The 21,207-nt window shown below is 37.1% G+C and overlaps 1 protein-coding gene across 1 annotated transcript in view; it reads left to right on the top strand.

The window, feature by feature from the left end:
- cdkal1 (CDK5 regulatory subunit associated protein 1-like 1) overlaps positions 1 to 21,207 on the top strand; it is a 472,612-nt gene that overhangs the window by 382,484 nt on the left and 68,921 nt on the right. The window contains exon 11 of the mRNA XM_067400691.1: positions 15,518 to 15,698. Within this exon, the coding sequence (XP_067256792.1) occupies positions 15,518 to 15,698 (181 nt within the window). The remainder of the gene's footprint in view (positions 1 to 15,517; positions 15,699 to 21,207) is intronic.

Here is a 21,207-nt window from a genome sequence, read left to right as displayed (position 1 = left end):
GTTGGCTGGCTTGTTGTGCCTATTTTGCTTGGCCCCGTAGTTGCTGCTTGCAGCTATATTATTATTATTATTATTACTATTATTATTATTAACTCACTGCTATGTGCACACACAATCATGAGTCTGTCCTTTGCACAGTCTTTCTGGAAAATATACCATTGAACACATTAATAGACTCATTCCATAATTGGTGAACTTTACACAGTTATTGAACCAAACTGATTCACCACTAAATAATGATTGTACACTGCTGTATTTTTAGACCTGCTTTACAGCAGAATTGAATTATGTTTATATCATTGAATCATTATTTTCCTGTTTATCTACATTGTAGCATTGTATAAACTGCTATATAAATAAAGCTGACTTCACTTGACAGCTTTACCTTATGCAGCATTGCCCCACAATTACGTTTATCTTGGTTCAATGATTTTTTAGATATTTTAAAATAAGAAAAACTCCTTGTAGATTTGTTTCCAGTGCACTGCATGCTCATGAAAAAGAAAGTCCACTGCTGACATGATAGTGACCTTGCCGTGTCACTACTCTTCTCATGTTTGTTCTTCCTGCTCCCTGTGCACTGGAGGAGGCTTTATGATCTGAATATACTTACAGTGGAATTCTATGAGCTTTAGACCACTGTTTCTTCTGGACTTTGAAAGCTGAAATACACCGCAGTACAATTCTTATAAGAAAGGAACCCATATGTGTGTACTTAACATGTCTATAATGTTCAACACTCATATTGCTGCTCTCACAGGACATCAGGTCTTGAGGGGAAGCTTGGAAGATGCCTTAAGGCAGAAAGAAAAAAATAAAAATAAAAAAAAATAATCCATTAATCCAGCACCTGTGAATGAGAGGAAAAAGAGCCTAAGCCCAATGTAGAAGAGCACGTGTCAAGTGAGTCATTTATTTATTTTTTTTTTGCTTGGCTGCCTGTCGACTATTCTGCGTCTATTATTCTTTAATTATGGCTCCCTGGCCTGGATACCTTAGTTTTCTTCACCTAACTCAGACACTTTGATCCCGCCCTTTTGGGGGAGTTTACTGCTGCTTCAGCTGTAAGTGTAAGCATGAAACCCAGTCGCTGTGAATTTCAGGCCTGATAAAAACCGTGTGCTCTCAAGCAGGCTTTAAGAAGATGCTTCTCTTGACAGGATGACGATTTTCACTTTTTTGAGACTTGAGAACGTGACCCTGGACCACTGGAGAGGCGTTTAAAAATAAAGAACAAACATGGCACGCATGCATTCTAAGAAGTGTGTGAAAAACAGCAAAGGTCACTTTCCATAAGTTTAAAACAAGTGTTGAGTGAAACCACAGAAGAGACTGTGAGAGTGAAAGGCCATGAGAGCTCAGTGCCACTGGTGTGCATGAGGCCAGCAGGTAATGCGCAGAGACAGCTCAATATGTTCCTTTAATTAGAAAGCCTGCCCACCCTGTGAGGGGTGAACAAACCACACGCTCGCGCAGACGTCTCTCCTGATGTTGTTCATGCAGCCTGTACCTGTGTGACCCGCAGAGACCTGTGCTGCTTCAGAAAGCTTAATTTTGCTCATCATTTAGGGTGTACTTACATTAGGTGCTCTGAACCGTGCCAGAGTGTGTTTGACCCTAAAAGCCCAGTTCGTTTGACAAGTGTGATCGCTCCGTTTCGTGCCATGGCGCGGGTCGTTTAGCCGGCCCTGGCCCGCTTGGAAGAGCTACTACTATTGTGTGCATTACTGTCATCATTAGGACGGCAAACAATCACGCTCGGGCTCGGTTCAAGGCAACCGTGCCTAGTGTGAGTACACCCTTAGAGGAAGCCACAGTCCAGCTGCCCCTTTAAAATGGCTACATTACAAGCTACTAACAAGTTTATAAGTGTTTAAGAGTGTGATTATACAGTTTATACAGGGCCACCAGATGCCATCAGGGCAGTATTTATCTAGCATTTATCTTGCATTTATCTTTAATATCATCTTAATGAACTTGAATTAATTTGTGATGAATTGGACTTGAATTGGACTTTCTAGCATCACCAGAGTAATGTATAAGAGAGAGAGATGTTTAGGAGTGTGTGTGTGTGACACAGTGTGATACAGAGATTTGTCTGGTTGTATCCCAACACAGAGACGAGTGGAGCTAGAGAATGAGAGCAGGAGTCAGGACAGGTCGAGAGGGTTTTTGTGGTCAGTCTCTGCAGTAGACGATCCATGTGTTTTCTGAACTGACCTTTCTCACTCCCAGATACAGTCTCCTGAAGCACCATCTATCTGAAGATCCATCTATCCTTATCTCTGACTGCATTCACAGTCCACACACGTTGCTGACGGACATAGAGAGGTGTAATTTAAACACATCTGTTTAAATATAAGTTTCAGAACAGGCCAGCTGCTGTACGTCCCAGTGTTTGACTGCTATTGTGTCCCTGAAGTCCACATGTTTGGAGCTCTTATTTAGCTGGTGATGGTGGTGTGTTTGTGCTTGAGTGCAAATAGCAGCACATCAATTAATAGAGAGAGATAAAGAATATATGTATATGAATCTGTATGATTTTTCACATCTGGATTGGAGTGGGATCAACCTCTTGGGTCTTTTCAAGTACACAATAAAACACTAGAGCTTTGTCCCAAACATACTGTAGTGATCTGTCAACATTGACACTTTAAGGTCAATATTTTAAAACAAACTCTATGCAAGTTGGTGAATGAAACACTTCATTACAGTTAACTAGAACACACACATGTGCGCGCACATCCACACACACACAGTATGTTTTCCAGTCATTTATGTCTGGAGTTTCTCTCAGACGACAGCACCCGTCAGCTCACTAGTGTTTGAGCTATCACCATCATTGGAACAGACATGTTTAGTTTACGTTCATATGTTCAGGTTAATATTAACTCAATGGTTTGAAATCAGCAAAACTTACTTGGGGACCAAAATGGCACTAAATTTGACTTCTCCTTGTAATGAGAGGCAGATTGTTTGTGTTTTTAACATTAAAGTAGCATTTACACAGAGGACCTTCTTTTAAATTTAGTCTAAATGGTGGAATTGTGTGGATTGGAGTTGAAGTTCAAATAAACATCAAATAAACCTATCTGCCACGTGCTCGTAGCTCATCTACTGGAGGCATTTTAGTGTCAATTTCACAGTTTTCAGCATTTTCTCACAATTGTTCAGCAATCTTTAATGTTTAATGCCAGTTACCTCACAAAACTTTTCCCTTCAATCCACATATTCTAAAGGCAGCAGTCATTAATGGAGAATGAATCATGTGTGTATGTTCCTGTCACATTACTTTGTATCATATCTGTGTGATTACATTTGAATGTATTATGTTGGTGTTTCGCAGGACTAAGTGATTTTAATTAAGTTGATGCAGATTGATTTCTGACTTTAGTGCAGATCTATTTTTAAAAGATTCAGTTTGAAGCCTAACATACATTTTCATTTAGGTTTTGAATCTGGCCTGTTCCCTCTTTTCCTAAATAGTATGCACTGTCCCAAAACCTAGTGATCTGCCTTCCTCACATTTTAACAGCATTTTAAGAGATTGTGCATGTGAATGCTATTCTGAAAGGTGGCAGCATAAGGTAACCACCTTCTAAGGTAGTCAAAATTGTAAGTGAAAATTGAAAATTCAGGATGCACTTGGCTGAAAACCAAAAAAAAAAAATTAAATAACTGAAATAAAGCCAAAAAACAAATACTACTCTTGTGTGTCTGCAAGACTTCTGGGTACTGAATGTAGAAGCCTAGAATTTTTTGCTACAAAGTGATGTGAAAATCATCCTGTCTACGCATTCACATAAAACAGTCCCTCCAGAAAAACGTGATTATGCGATCGCCTGATTTGATGCATAATCAGCCAAAGTCCGCATATTTATGCGGGGGTCGCATTTTTTCAAATACACCGCACTTTCGCAGCATAAATTGACGATTCCAGCAAGCAAAATATATGCGGGGCTAGCATGATTTCATAATCCCTGCATTTTCGTTGCAAAAAAGTCACATATATCTTAGCAGAAAGTTGAAAAATGTTGTTTACTTCCACACTTGTAAAGCGCCATTATTTTCCCCCTATTGCCATGGGAACCTTGTGAAGTGACGTAATTACGCGACGTGAACATCATCTGCAAACCATGAAACCATGATGAAGCACACAAATCATTCTCATTTACCAATAAAAATAAGCGCAAAAGACCGCGCGAAGCAGTTTCCCGGTGTGTTACATGACTGTGGGGGCAAAATATTTTGCACTCCATGCAATGCGTGTTGACGCTGGAAAACTACTTTCACTTTGCCACCGCCAAGGATGGTTAAAGCAGCAGCGGAAGCATAAAATCGCATAAAATTGCAAAAATATCCCGCATATTCCATCGCATTTTTTAAGAAAACGTGCCGCAAAATTTAGCATTTTAGCCCGCAACAATCACAAAAAATGTTGATTTAAATTTTGTAAGACACTTTTTGTTTAGAAAGACAGTATGTGTGGAGGCCTGAATAATCCTGAATAATGCTGTGATTCACACCTGATGAGGCAATGACCCACATAATGAGCCACGTGAGCCTCAGTCAGGTATGCAAGAAGAATGTGAGGACAGAGTAGTTTATTTTCTAGTTTATTTAGAATATAGTTAACAATATAAATGAGAGTCAAGGGCACATTTTGAGTACACTGTTATACTTGGAAATAAATGTTCAAACATATAGTGAACATCACTTACCTGGCATTCCAAGGTGTTTGATGATTCTATGCACTGGAGAGAAAAAAAAGAAAAAAAAAAAAAACTTTCCTGCTTCCAGTCAGTGATCTCACCATCATATTCATGCAGTCTAACGTGGGCCAATATCTGGCCATGATGAATCTGAAATATGTGAGATAAAATTAAAAAAACAACTGTGAGCATGCTGATAACAGGATCATATAAACTAATGTATTAATGTTAATATTTTTGGTATTAATTATAAAACTATAATATATATATATATATATATATATATATATATATATATATATATCTATATATATATATATATATATATATATATATATATATATAAAATGAATTTTAAAATTAATTCTAAAACCTTGTAATTTAATGTATTATATTTGTTATATTATAGAGTTTATAAATGTTTTTGTGCAGTTTAATACGTTGCTAACACATTTTATTTCAGTATTTAGTGTGTATTTCAGTCGATTTCATCTCAGTATAGCAGTATAGTTTGGGGAAAAGCCAACAAGTCATGTTTACTGATATAAGTTGTGTGTAGTAGCCTAAACAAAACCACGTGTCTGCCCCATTCATTCACACAGAGACACACAGAACATGCAGGATTCATAGTTAAACAGTATTTTTGCGGTTTAATATTCACAGACACTAGTCTATCGCAATTAGAATAAAGGACTTAAGAATAAAAAACTTACCATTCACAATCCTCAGCTTGATCAAGTTGATCCACAAAATTAAATTAAAATCATTCACGTTCTTCCTTTTGACTTGCATTTAACCTGTTAACCTGCGTGAGTGAGCCGACGCACTGAAGCTTCTTTGTTTAAATTAGCTCAAATTTACTGTTATATTTATAATGTAATGCTAATCAAGATAGCTTTTGTCATTGTGCAGAATAGCATAAAATTATATATTTTTTGTCTGATTTTTGATCCAAAGCCACATCACATCACAGAAGGTTATTTAAAACACTCGACCTGTAAGTTTGGAGCAAAAACGTGGTTTTAATCTTATAAATTGTTGTTTTGTTGGTGTGCTAAGCTTACATGCTAACGAGCCTATAGATGCACCTGTTCTGAGCTAATGCAAATAAATAATTTTGAAAGTTGAATCAGTTGAGTCAAACATATATCAGTGCCCAACAGATATAAGTCCTGTGAGATCTGGGTCCAAAAAGGTAAGAGAGAGGGACAATCCCGAAAGAAGTGCAAGTATGTGCCTAGGGGTCCTTGAAAACAGAGATTACAGAGAGGAGGATAGATTCGTATTGAAATGTTTCATAGGAGTCAAGTAAACCCTATATAGTAATTTCCAGTGTATCATTTGGTGACCGGGGTTCTTTGAAGACAGCTTAAGCATCCCACATACCTTATCCGGAAATAAAACATGCACATCCTCATTAAGATCCTTGGCCCAAACAGTTGTACTAGATAAGGGTTTGATTTACCCTGCCTCAGTGGAGCCCCTGAAAAAACAAGATGCTTCAGTTCAGTGGGATAGACTATTCCTCAGTTGCTCTCCATGACACAGAAGCATCAGGATTAAACCAGACTGATAAAGGGCGGAGGGTAAAGGCTTGAGCATACAGTCTAAAATTTGGGAAAGACAGACATTCATGTAATCTGCAACACTGTAAGGTAGTCAGCTTGATTTGAGAATGTCATAATTAACTAACCTACTCATAAATATCTCTAAACACCTGGCCAGCACAGAGAAAGTGGCTGATAGCTGGAACAGGAAGTCAGATCTTTGTCTTTCTTTAAGAGGAGAGAAATAATAGCTATATTAATAGATGAGTGAAATGAACCTTGAGTAACTGAAAAATTTATCATATCCAACATTAGCGGGCCTAAGTCAGACCAAAAAGTTGTATACAATTCGATTGATATCCCATCTATACCATCTGATTCCCATGTCATTTAGGAATTATGAATTGGCTGGTTGGAAAAGCTACTATTTTTTCGAATCAGCTGCTCTACTATCAACACTGAAAAATGTACTTAAGTTAGAAATTTCCATGCCTTTAATTAGTTATTACACAGCAGAAAGAGATTATTCATAATCTATCAAAACATCATACCTACACATCAGCTGCAATGGAAGCTCTCGTTCAGTCTCTGATAATGATGTACTATATGTTCAGTATTTCATCTAATGTTCATGATCATGGATATGCAGTGAGCTGAATTCTGATTTTAACTAAAGTCCTTCAGCAGGGAGATGTTCAAATACAAAACATCTATACTTAAAGGTAAACGCTGACCTGTTTTATCCAGGTGATGTGTCATATCTGTGTATCTTATAAACTTTGTGAATGATCTGAATATTTAGTATAATTCTGTTGTTTCTCTGTCAGATCAAAAACCGTGTACTGTAGTTTGTACATGGAATAGACAGACAAAAGAAATCCTCAATTTCTCAGACCTTACTTTATGAATGAATATGCATGCTATTAGCAGAATAATTTACTCCATGCAGTTTTTCAGCTTAATAGTGTAGGAGATTTTTTCCCCCTCAAAAAGGGGAATATGACAGAAACTGGTGTTGGTGTTCATTTGAGCTGTTGACTGGCAATAGTTAAAATCTGTTCGATCTCCTCCATTTTTGTCTGATTAGTGTTGATGTGGTAGAACATTGTTCAGGAATCAGCTAGCATAATGTAGAGAACCTTCATTCAAATAATAAATGAGATGCACTAACCAAAGAATCTATATGTGCTCTCACTACACCTCAAACTTACTTAATCACTCCATTTACAAGAGACCAAAATGGTTTAATTTCTGTGAATGCCACATTTCACAGAAAAGGCTTTTCAAAAGGCTTACGGTTTAACATGAAGTTTGTTTACTGCTGCACGCTTCCTACTCCACCCACAACAGTGCCGGTGGGCTCCACGTTTCCACTTCAGCTTGGCCCTCTCATCTCTAGCTGGGCAGAGACGCAGGATGCTGGCAGCCCATAGATGGGTAGTGGGGTCCTCCTATACTGGATGAATGAATAAATGTTTACCTTCGCAGATTGCCATGTCTCCTTTTATCCCTGCTCCTTTTATTTTAGCCGAGTTGTCCCTTTGTTTGCACCTTCATTTTATCCTGAGCACTCTCGTATATCTGTTGTGTAAATACACACCTCTGAAAGCAGCCTCACGTTGATAGAAGGGTATTACGCCACCCCACACCTTCAGAGCCTCCACAAACAAAGAAATTAGAATAATTCACTACAGAGAGTGAATTCTTCTCATAAGCCTTTCAATCCCCACACTTGCCAATCTAATTCAAAGTTTGACGATATCCAGTAGGTTTTAATTAAATGGATTTAAGCCCCGCTGGGAAACGTTCTGTAGTGATTTTAAGTGCAGCTAAGAATAATGTGGTGAAAAGCGGCATGAGCTGGAACATGTAGTGTGTGTTTGAATGTGGAATTCTATTGTATGCTCTTAGATGAGCCTGGTCTCATTACACATTACCTGAAGGGAACTTACTGGAAGGATCTCTTATGTCTTTTCTGTTCAATGGAATGGATTAATTCAATGAATCCAACAGGCATATCAAGTTACAGCTCTGCTCAAGTCCAGTTCCCATGTCTTGGCTCAATCTAACATGAAGCTCTTATGGATTTTCTGAGCATGTTACATGTTTGACCGTAAGACAACACAAATATCTGGATTTATCCAAGGTCTCTGCCCAAACACTCAAATGCCTTACACTATACTAGAAAAAAAGGACATTTTCCTTCCAAAGATTTTGAATATGTATAATTTAAAAAGTGAAGACTGAACTATATTAAATGCCCTCATCAGGATAATCCTGGCTGATTGTATTTATTGTTTTCATATTTTATAAGCATTCCTTAGTTGCTGCATGCAAAATATGAATTACTTGATATGTCACTTTGTCAAGAGTGACGTGGGCAGGTCATCCTTTGTTAGGTCTGATTGCAGCTAACTTGAATGAGCTCTCCAGCCATGAGGATGAGATCGGCATGTTGCTTCTTCCAGTTTTGTGCCAATCAGTAACAGGTGCCAAAAGGTTCTGGCATGAAAGATTGATAGGCTGACAGATGCAGAGGAAGCAGTTTTACCTATCCACCAAACTTTGACCCCAAAACACACAGTGGGACCTCTCCAAGCTTCATGAAGTTCTCATTACTGTCCATTCTGAAGCAGAGCTGGAGTGAGTCTCAGGTCTCCTTTTTCTTTTAATTTTATTCAGCTGGAACTGGGGTTGCTCTGTGGCATTTCTGCTTCCTGAGAAATGTGCCATTATTTGTGTACTTAGTTGTTTTGTGTGGCCTTTGGACATTTATGTTGCCTTCACGTGTTATCGGAAATTTGATAATTCCCAGCTTGATTTATGAGCCTGTTGCATTCAAGTGCTATGTTGTTGGAATGAGCAGGAGTCATGGAGGACACCTGGTTTATACTTGCCTATTTATTGGGAAAACTTATTAAAACAAATTATATTTGGTGTCCCATGCACTGACAACTATAAACATTCACGATGCTATTGAGATACTCCACTTGCTGATGATTATGTAATATCAGTCAATTTTCACTATCGATATCAAGCTATTTTCACTGTTATGAAACATACAGTATATGCTTCAAATGAATATTCATATGTAAATATGCACTACATTAATCACAAGGCAAGACAATCTAGCTGTTGTGGGTGGGGAAAAAACTTATAAATCATACCTGTCTCAAAAGTAATTCTCCCAACCACTGTGTTTATGGTATGCCCATCTCAGGAATTTGGGTATCAAAATTATTTTCGAACTTCCCAGTGGTAAACACGACTTGAGGGCGCTCATATGCAAATTTTACATAGGAAGCTTGTATTTATGATAATTCTGATAGTACATGAAGGCAGCATTAGAAACTTGTTAATGCTCACATACTATTAAAAAAAAACTAGTCTCTCTGTTTTGTTTCCAATTAAATGTCCACATTCTTTTGGCACCACAGTTCACATCAAATGGCCAAACAATCAGGGGTTGCTTGTTGGTGTGTGCCTTTCTGATTGGGTGGCTGATTAACAAACAAGGCCATGTTTGTTGCCAACATGTACTATTCAAGCTTCTAGGACTGTCATTCTGGAAGCTGTTCCTGCGGCGGCTGCTATTTATATTCCTTCAATGCATCTCATTAACTGCTTTGCAACATTAGCTTTTCTGGATCTCCTCCAGGTCAAGACCTCTGCTTTTCATGTCAGTGTTTTGCAGTTCAGATCTGGGGTGTTTGCTGGGCTATACCCAACTACACAGAGCCCATGCGAGGGACGGGTCTCTGTCATCAGTTGTGACCATGACCCTGGGAGTGATGCTTTCTAATAAGCCCAAAAATGGAATGGAGCACAATCTTGTTCAACAAGCCAACAAAGCATCAAAGGGCCTCCATCTGCCAGCACACACAGGGCAACTATTGTGGGACGGTAGATGCAGAACGAGTCTGCTCGCTTTAGAGAGAATCCAATTCTGTCATTTGCTTTCTTCTTTTCTTTAGTCTGTTTTTTTTTTTTTTTTTTTTTTTTTTCTCCACAGAAGGATGGAGAGGCTGAAGAGCTGGGAAACATAATGGATTTAGAGGAAACTAGTCTGTTGCTCTGGCTCTCTAGTGCATGGTTGTCTCACTGCTCACTGATGAGCTATCAAGGCTTTTTGAATTTGGAAGATGAGGAGTTGTGATGCCTCTGGTTCCTCTAATGCACTACTAACTTGCCTGTGTCATCCTGAGATTTTCAGGTCAATTATGTCCTGAGCTAACAGGTTTATTTTATAAGGACGGGCTCTGTGCACTTGTTCCAGTAGTGCATCAAGGAACATTTGATCAGAACCAAATGAATGGTCTCATATCAGGAGTGTCCAGCCAAAAATAATGTAGTTATTATTATTATTATTTATTTTTTATTTTTTCTGTCCAGATTAAAATAACCTTGTCAGTGCCATTTCTCTATGCATTATGTTTTATGATGGTATGGAATTGTTTTGTTTTTTTCACTTTCAAAGTAAGTGTTTCTGTTCACATTATGTGTTTCACAGTAAGTGGGTTTAGTAGTTTCTTGGCTGTTTGTTGTTGCTAATAGCAGAGCTTGAGTAGGAAATTAAAACCACTATGGAAGTAAAATAATGCCAAATGTTTTTGAAATAAAAAGCTTGTTGAATTGCACTATTTGAAAAAAAATATGCATTACATTAGCTGTACTTGCATTTAGATGCACTGTATTTTTAAGGCTTGCATTTTTATGGGCTGAAATTCAACATGGTCGTATATTTAGGCTATGAATATTTCAATTAAAAATATTTCACACACATTTTCATTATTAAAAATTCAATAATTCATATTCACCTTTTAGATTTCACTTCCAAAATATTCATTCTGTTTAAAAATACAACCTATAAAATTCGACTAGCAATTTTCAGTCCATTTTATTTCGCTTTACAAATTCGCTTCCACAAATTCAGTGGCTCAAATTCGGCAAGAAAATTCAACATTTCACATCCGGGAACTGCAGGAAGAGCAGTAGAGTGCCGATGCATCATCTCTATCTGCTGTTAGTCTTCTTCACCAGCAGGTGCCGCTAGCGGCTGTTTAGGAAGACCAAAGCAACGCTAGTAAGTCATCATTCATTCATAAAAACGGATTTACATAAATGGAGCAAGTGGTAAGTGAATGTGTGATGATTATCAGGGCCAGTATAAATGCAGAAAAGCTGATAAAGACACAAAAGCTGCATTTATGTTTAATTCAGTGTATTTACGCTTACTTTCCCTGTGTAGCTACAGCTTTCTCTCCAGTGAACAAGATAACGTTATTGCCCGATGCTGGTGTACAGATCAAACGTTAAATCTGAGATATACATATATTTCTCTCTGTTGATAAGTTTCCTTAAATTTATATCGCAGCGCGGTGTTGTAATAATAGGGTTTCCCTCATCCGTCATAGGATTCCCCTGCCATCAGGACAAATAAAACTCTTAACACAGCTTAATGGACTCGTACAGTGATATAAAAGACCAAACTCGCACCTCATTTGTGATGTAGGTTAGACTATATAGGCTCCAAGAAAGCAGATACTGGCATTAAGTTGATTTGACGCTGAACGTTTGATTATAATATTCGCAAATTTAGGGACCGTCTCTAAAGTTACGACATTCTGTATTCACGTTTCTACCTTCAATAGCATTTAAAGAGAATGACTTAGTCACAAAACCAACTCTAAAGTGTTTATCTAGGTGTCAGGTATAATGCAAACCTTTTAGATTATTGATGTTTATTAAAATAAAAGGTAACACTTTATATTAAATAGTTGATATGAACGAACAATGAACTGCACTTCTACAGCACTTACTAATCTTTGTTAATGTTAATTCCAGCATTTACTAATACATTATTAAAATCAAGAGTTGTATTTGTCAACTTTAGTTAATGCATAGTGAAGTAACATGAACAATGAACTGCTGTATTTTTATTAACGTTAACAAAGATGAACAAATACAACAACAAATGTGTTGCTCATGGATAGTTCACATTAGTTAATACATTATGAACCTTACTGTAAAGTGTTTCCAAATAAACTGTCAAGTAATATGTAAAGATTGCTATGTATTTCACTACTGTATTGGATCATACAAAAAAATGCCATAATTTAAAGCTCAATAGCATTTGATGAGAATGATTTACAATCACCAAAACTACCTGTGAAGTGTTCATCTATAGGTGCCAGGTCGAAGAGTGATGCACCCTTCTCTCTCTCTCTCTCTCTCTCTCTCTCTCTCTCTCTCTCTCTCTCTCTCTCTCTCTCTCTCTCTCTCTCACACACACACACACACACACACACACACACACACACACACACACACACACACACACACACACACACACACACACATTCAAACACACTCAACTCAAAGTACATGCACATATACTTTTTCTTTTTTTTACACATTCATCACACAATTAGTTCTACTTTGTTAATTTTATTTCTAAATTTTATTTAAAATTTGTATAAGCAGGATAATCTATGATCAGGTAAAATAAAAAATGAACAAAGTAAAAAAAATGGTGTGATGAACATGTAAAAAAAAAAAAGAAATAGTATATATGCATGTGCTTTGAGTGAGGTGTGTTTGAATATGTATATGTGCATGTGTGTCTACAAGATTTTGGTAGAAGGTAGAAACGTGAATACAGAATGTCGTAACTTTAGAGACGGTCCCTAAATTTTCGAATATCATAATCAAACGTTCAGCGTCAAATCAACTTAATGCCAGTATCTGCTTTCTTGGAGCCTATATAGTCTAACCTACATCACAAATGAGGTGCGAGTTTGGTCTTTTATATCACTGTACGAGTCCATTAAGCTGTGTTAAGAGTTTTATATGTCCTGATGGCAGGGGAATCCTATGACGGATGAGGGAAACCCTATTATTACAACACCGCGCTGCGATATAAATTTAAGGAAACTTATCAACAGAGAGAAATATATGTATATCTCAGATTTAACGTTTGATCTGTACACCAGCATCGGGCAATAACGTTATCTTGTTCACTGGAGAGAAAGCTGTAGCTACACAGGGAAAGTAAGCGTAAATACACTGAATTAAACATAAATGCAGCTTTTGTGTCTTTATCAGCTTTTCTGCATTTATACTGGCCCTGATAATCATCACACATTCACTTACCACTTGCTCCATTTCTGTAAATCCGTTTTTATGAATGAATGATGACTTACTAGCGTTGCTTTGGTCTTCCTAAACAGCCGCTAGCGACACCTGCTGGTGAAGAAGACTAACAGCAGATAGAGATGATGCATCGGCACTCTACTGCTCTTCCTGCAGTTCCCGGATGTGAAATGTTGAATTTTCTGCCGAATTTGAGCCACTGAATTTGTGGAAGCGAATTTGTAAAGTGAAATAAAATGGACTGAAAATTTCTAGTCGAATTTTATAGGTTGTATTTTTAAACAGAATAAATATCTTGGAAGTGAAATTTGAAATGTGAATATGAATTATTTAATTTTTAATAATGAAAATGTGTGTGAAATATTTTTAATTGAAATATTCACAGCTTAAATATACGACTGTGTTGAATTTCATCCCATAAAAATGCAAGCCTTAAAAATACAGTGCATCTAAATGCAAGTACAGCTAATGTAATGCATATTTTTTTTCATTTAGAGCAATTCAACAAGCTTTTTATTTCAAAAACATTTGGCATTAATTTATTTCCATAAACCACCTCCTGATGGGTTCTTTGTGAATTTCCTTTAGCACTGAAGCCTTGCACTTGGAAAGGCTTGCTGAGGCAAAAGAGAAATGGAAGGAAAATAAAAGGAACAGAATTCCTTCTAGCGTGCCCAGCTAACACCTGAACCCTTTCCACCATGCCCATCAGTGACTCCTCCTTTAGAAAGGGCGAGACACATTATTGCCTACAGGTCCTCGTAAATATTAATGAAGGCCAATGCTAGAGACACAGTATATCAATAGGTCGGGGGTTATCTGCCTTAAGGAGAAGCCTAACGTGACTAAGAATGTGCGTTATGGTGGACTTAGCTAAAGAGAGGAAATAAATATATGTGTGGAAGTGAGAGTTATGGGAGCAGCGTGGCTAATAATATCATGGGGAAAGAAGATCTACCAGATATCAGGAAATTGTTTCGTTGATTCATTGACTGCACAGCAATTTTAGTAATTTCCTTGACATGTTCAGGCCATCAAGCACCATGCCTCGAGGGTTTCAGATGTCATGTAAGAATAGAAAATTTGTGCATTCAAGTTTTTATCTTCAGCCTTTTTTTTTTTTAGATCCTCACTTAGATATTTTGAGCACTTTCCACAAACTTAAAAAAATCTAATCTCTTCCTGTTCATGCATTTAATTGGCTGATGAATGCCATCCATGTTTTCCAAAATTTGATGCATGTGAACGAGTCCAGTACAGACTGTATAGGACTTCCTGTCAACCAAGCAACTCGCTCAGAAGTCAGCTTTCAGGTTGTTTTGTTTCCTGTTGGTTAAAAGATCAATAATAAGAGAATGCATGCACAAAGAAATCAGTGAACCAATTTCTTTGCAGAGGTCCTAATTTATTCAGAGTGGAGGCCAATAGTCGATGGTTATTGAGGCTGCTAATAAGGTTCTTGAGACCTGTGTGAGAACTCACACAATCACATTCACTTGCTACATTGACTGCTTTTTGTTTCATGGAAATTTGCACACCTGTTTGACATGATGCTGTAAAGATTGTACCCATGATGCTACTTGTGTGATAAATGTTTTTTTTTTTTGTTGTTGTTGTTTTATTTAACATTTCTCGTTTTTATTTCATCATTACACTGTTATGCTATTAGACAGATTTGTTCTGTACCCATGCATTTTTTTTATTGAAAGGTGCAAAATTGCCTTTATGTGATTATTTATTTATTTTATTTTTTTCATCTTTCTTGACTGTAAATCATATTTTATTGGAATGTCCTGCTTGGAATTATATCGATTTTAATTCAGAAAGTACATTAATGGACCTTACAAAGAAACTTTACAAAGGTTTCTCCTGGAAAATTATTAGAATTTTTATCAAATATCAGATTGAAAGATTTTATAAAATGTATTGCTATTATTGTAATATAATATAATATTACAATAATGTTAAATTATGGTATACAATTAATTTAAATTATATTGTTGTTGTGATTATTTAAAATTGTATTACTTGCGAGTTTTCCATGAATATAGCCTTTGATGCTTATATGGCATTAAATGATAAATGTCTTGTGTCTGTCTCCTGTAGAGTTCCAGGCATCACTATTGCCACAGACATCATCTGTGGCTTCCCAGGTGAGACGGATGAGGACTTTGAGCAGACAATGGAACTTGTGAGGCAGTACCGCTTTCCCAGCCTCTTTATCAACCAGTTCTACCCACGACCTGGAACTCCAGCAGCCAGGATGGAGCAGATTCCAGCACACATGGTGAGATGTTAACAATTGTAACTACTCATACTCATTTTTTGTATTTTTTTTTATTTGTGTATTAGCTGTTCGTAGTTTAATAATGAAACCGGCTTTAAGGTCTGTTAACACCAAGAACGATAACAAAGATACCGATAAAGATATATTTCTAAACATGATTTTAAATATAAGAATAGGTCTGTCCGCACAACAGCTATCCGCTTGTTAAGTCATGACGTAAGGAACGCCGTTTCCGGGACTAAGCCTCGACTCATTTCACTTGAGATTGCCATCGATGGCTGTTTATGAGTGCTATTTATTCATATTAAACATCAATCATTTTAAAAAGTTAAACATTTTAAATACTTACAGTCTACACAACAGTCTCCATGCTCACAGCGTCACAGATATTAATATTTTAAAGATTTATAAAGGATGAATCATTGTCTGGCCATCTGGAATTTTGGTATGGAGATAAAGGTTATGATTATAATTTTTTTTTAGTATTACACCACATTGTGTGTGTATATTAGCACCATTTGTTGTTTTCTTGTGGTATGAGATAGAGCATTTATCTTAACAACATTGTCAAGCATTGTCAGACTTAACAACTGAATAACGATATAGAGAAATAATACCATTTGGATGACTTTCAGAAAGATTTTTTTTTCAGCTGTTGAACAATAAAACCCTGACAGCCAATCAGAATCCATTCTGATGGTGACCGGGACGGGACTTGTTCGGTTCACTTAGTTTTGTCGTGGCCACAACATAAAAACTCATGGGAATGTGATAATATGTCGTGGCCACAAGATATTAATTCATTGGAACATGATATTTTTTGTTATGGCCACGACTTTATTATGTTGAGGGAACGACATCTCATGGCCACGTGTTAAATGGAATTATCAGAAATGAATAAGATTATAATAATATTTATTTTTAATTAAGAAAAAGTGCGATATTGACATATGAACATATTGCTGCCTATATTTGCTTTATTTTCCCCTTCATTTCCCATAGCCATCTTTTTATCTAATTAACATTCTGTAGGCTACCATTACTTAGTTTGTATTCTGTAAATACTGTAAATGCCCGATCATGCCAATAAAGTTTTGACTTTATGAATGTATTTCTGTAGACTACAGTAGCTTAAATAAGTGTCTGTTTTCACTTGTAGCCCCTTGTGCCTGTGACAGCATTCGAATGAAGTTCAAAAAATGTGTTGGCCTACTATTAGGCTATAACCTATGTTAAAAGAACATTTTGTTTATTATTTGTATATAGCCTATAAAAGCTTTGATTTTATTTATTTCTGTAGGCACACGGGAATTTTACAGTAAGTTTATTTACGGGAATTTAACATATAGCTTGTATTTAATTTTATTTATGTTTATTAGGCAAAATAAATGAATACATACATACATACACAATCAGTGAATGGATTAAAAAGTCAGTGAGATGGAATGGATAAAATTGTTTTCTTGTAGGCCTAGACTATATTTTTTTATGTTCTTACATAGGCTGTCCTTTTATTATTATTATTATTATTATTATTATTATTATTATTTAATAATACACAATACAATGTAGCAAATGCAGTGTTAATATAATCATTTCTTAATTCCGTGCTTTTTCTTAATTAAAAATAAATATTAATATAATCTTATCCATTTATGATAATTCCATGTTCCTATGGTTGCACATAAAAAATAAATATTACTATAATCTTATCCATTTATGATAATTCCAGGTTGCTATGGTTGCACAGGTTGTTTACACATTTAACTCATGGCCTTGAGAAATAGATTTGTTCCCTTAACATAATGAAGTCGTGGCCACGAGAAAAATATATTGTTCCCTCACCATATGATCTTGAGGCCACGACTTTACATCGTGTGGCCACGACATAATGATGTCGTTACTTTGACAAAATGATCTCGTGGCCACAACTTATTATCATGTTCCCACAAATTAATATATTGTGGCCACAACATATTATTACGTTCCCACGAGTTTATATGTTGTGGCCTCGACAAAACTAAGTGAACAGAACATGTCCCCTCCCGGTCACTCTACATTCTAAGCCCCGCCCTCCTTAGTTACTGTTGCTACGCCTGTCAAGCTTTCGCGCCTGGCAAGTCTATTACAGTATGTATGCTCCGGTGTCAGACATTTCCAAGGCGATAATTAGTCATTTTTGGCGAACAGGTGAAATATCTAAGAGAGCAAGACAAAAGGGTCTGCAGTATGCATTCAAGGGATATATCCACGACATAATATGTGTAACGAATGTAGCGGTTATTAATCAATTTATGGATGAAATATGAATATAATAATTCATAAGGTTATGAATAAATTATGATTCATATATCGACCCAACGGGGAATTAAACATATATTGTGAATCAATTACAACGAATTATAATCAATTACATATATGATTAGTTCTGGTTTAATAATTATTTAGAGAAACTGTTCGTTTGTCCAGCAAACTAAGTCCCACACAGATTATAAACAGAGTTATTCTCTGGCCATGAAAATAACTTGCTATTATAGCATCAAAGCATAAAGCGATCGAAAACCATTAAAGTGACCTGGTTTTCAGCTGAAAGAACAAACAGAACAATCGAGCGTGAATAACGTTTTAATATATGCAAACTACGAATGGTTATACGTCTAAATATATATACAAGAATATACACACCTATGTACAAGAGTGGAAGTAGAGAAGGAAAGAGAGAAGGCAAGTAGCAAACTCACAACCAGTCCTAAGCCAGCACGGAAATCAGTTTCATCATCTAAGATTGAGAAACGGCAGTATACTTGCATTGGTTGTGTGTGTCGAATTTCAGGTTAGCACTGGTGCAGTTCGTTGGCTTCCTCCGTTCCGCGGGAAGGTTTGAACTGAGGACTTGAGAGTGAGTTTCGCTGGAAGATGGCGGTCCCGAAGCTGAGCGCGATGGCAGCGCGTGGTCACCGGAGATGTCCGGGAAAAACGTGCGCGAGATGCTCGTGAGACAATCGGGAGAGAACACACAAGAAATTGTGCGTCTTTGCTTTTATGACAGATAAGCCGACACACCTCCTTGAGGTGGGGTAGCCAATAACATGGGTGCAAAGTTGGCGGGAAAGCTTTCCCTTTGTTTGGCCTCACGACTTAATCTGCATGATTTATGACTATCAGATCAGATTTCGAAATGGAGTGCGTTCTTCACAGTATCATTAAACACATAGAAAAATGCATTTGTCAGCTGTGTGACATATCTCAGTGAATAGCTCGTGTCCGGAGCTTTACGGAGAGATCAAACTCGGTACATCAGAAATGCCTATAAAAGAAGTTATGGTTTACAGACAGAATTCTATCATTAAAATGCACACTAGCACAAATACACTCATTTAAACACTAAGAAACATGCATACGCTTCAAAATACAGGATGGGTATATGTTGGCATAATTGTATCTTATACAGTCAAAAATGTTTGTTTGTGTGTTTCTGTATGCGTCTGTGTGTGTGTTTTGTGTGTGTGCCCGTGTGTGTGGGTGTTGGAATGTGGATCTGGTCAGTCTCTGGGGGGGGTGCTCCTTTTGAAGTCACCAAAGTGAGGAAGTTGCAGTTTTCTGTTTACCCTCACAGGTCCACAAACCTGCCGAAAGTCACAGTCGTCCGGAGCCGAGTTAGTGATTAACAAACAAAGTTCATCAGGTTAAAAGCGTTCTGAAAACTCCAAAGTTTATTGACTCTGAACGGATCCATCCAGACGTTACATATGCAACCGATTAGAAAATAATTTGATCAAAATTGAAGCTAAAGCCTATAGGTCCCAGCGCAAGCAGCAGCCGTCTCATACGCTGACCATTCAAATTGGAAACACACAAATTGAGGAACAGCTTTGTTCATCCACAGCAGGTTAAGTGAAATTTGTGCCTTTTAATAATCTTATTTTATGTTCAAATATATGCATATGAACAAAGAACCGTCATTATTTCCAAGCAATCATGTGCTGAGTTAGCTAGCTAACTAACCTACCCGTCAGATTGTCCTACCCGGGCTCACTGCATGTGTGCACATCAATATTGCATCATTGTTTTCATGATAAATGACACAAAATTACTGTATTTGCATTATTGTAAGGGTAGGTTTAGTGTTGGGGTAGGTGTAAACATTAATAAAGCACAATCTGATAATTAGCATTTTTCGCTATCGATTTATACTTGTTGTAACAATTAATGCTATATCATGTTGTGTTACCTCTACTGTACTTGCATTATTATAAGGGTTGGGGTAGGTGTAGATGTTAATAAAGCCATAAATCATGTTAATATCATGCTGGAAGTACAATCTGATAGGTAACGTTAGCATTTTTCGCTGTCAGATTTTGCTACGTACTGTTTCAATGGGAGGTAGCAAAATCTGACAGGGTAGCACAAATTGTCAGAACATCGGCATTTCTCCCCTTGGGTTTTAGGTTTGCGGTTTAACAAGTAAAAAAATGAGATCGCAATGTGCGGCTAGCCAACAGTGTAATATAAAATTTCCCGTATCCAGTAGGGATGTGTCACGATTTTCAAATATTCGATTAGTTGATTTAATTATAGAATATCGAATAGGTTGTGCGATTGTCGTCTTTAAAAATCCTCATGTTTTCAATGGTGACACATTCAAAGATGGTGGTGCACGCGGCCAATAACGCACCTAAAAAGCTGTCAATCAACTCTTAGACAACAGTAGAACATAGACTAGCGTGGCATATAACAGAGACGTTAAAATCAATGTTCACACGACACAAGTGCCGTCATTCAGGCTGTTCACAATGTTATAACGCGTTTAGGCAGCAATCAATATGGCTTGAGGTAGGATTGCTGCAATAGTCGGTGTTGCCGGTGTTCAGGAACAACACCGGTATCATCACTTGTCACCGCTCCCGGATTGGCGCTAATTTGAAAGTGAAAGTAAAATCCCCTCGGTCAATCATGGTGCGTGTCCGCTGACGGAGAGCGAGCATTTTCAGTTTAGTCATGTGGAAGCCCAACGTAGGAATTAATTGAAAGCGCTCACTCTGCTTCACAACGTTATGAATGACCGTGCGGATTTTACTTTCACTTATATTAATGAACATATTAATATGTTTCAGCACATTACAATCATTATATGGCTTGAGTTAAGACAGCATATTCCCCAATGAATTAAACAGTTTATCAATATCATACTTAAAGCGTGAAGGGTCTCTCTCCCTCTCCCTCTGTTTGTGTGTGCATGCGCACGCTTTAAGTATGATATTGCATGCGGGGGAGGGGTGGGATTTTCGAATAATAATCGAATAATTCCAGGCGATTTTCGAATATTATTTTTGCTTGAAATGCCCATCCCTAGTATCCAGAGCTAGTTTCGACAACATTGTCTCGCTTCCTTTGAAGTTGCAGTGAAAAAGACATTTTAATTCCACTATATTGACTTTTTTCACACCTGTAGATCAGTTGCATTGTTCCGAAACAGGGACTTCATTTGTTAAAATGTTGTATTTTCTTC

Source organism: Chanodichthys erythropterus, chromosome 2 (assembly GCF_024489055.1).
Source record: "Chanodichthys erythropterus isolate Z2021 chromosome 2, ASM2448905v1, whole genome shotgun sequence".
NCBI classification, from domain to species: Eukaryota; Metazoa; Chordata; class Actinopteri; order Cypriniformes; family Xenocyprididae; genus Chanodichthys; species Chanodichthys erythropterus.
This window is presented reverse-complemented; position numbering and strand designations above follow the sequence as displayed.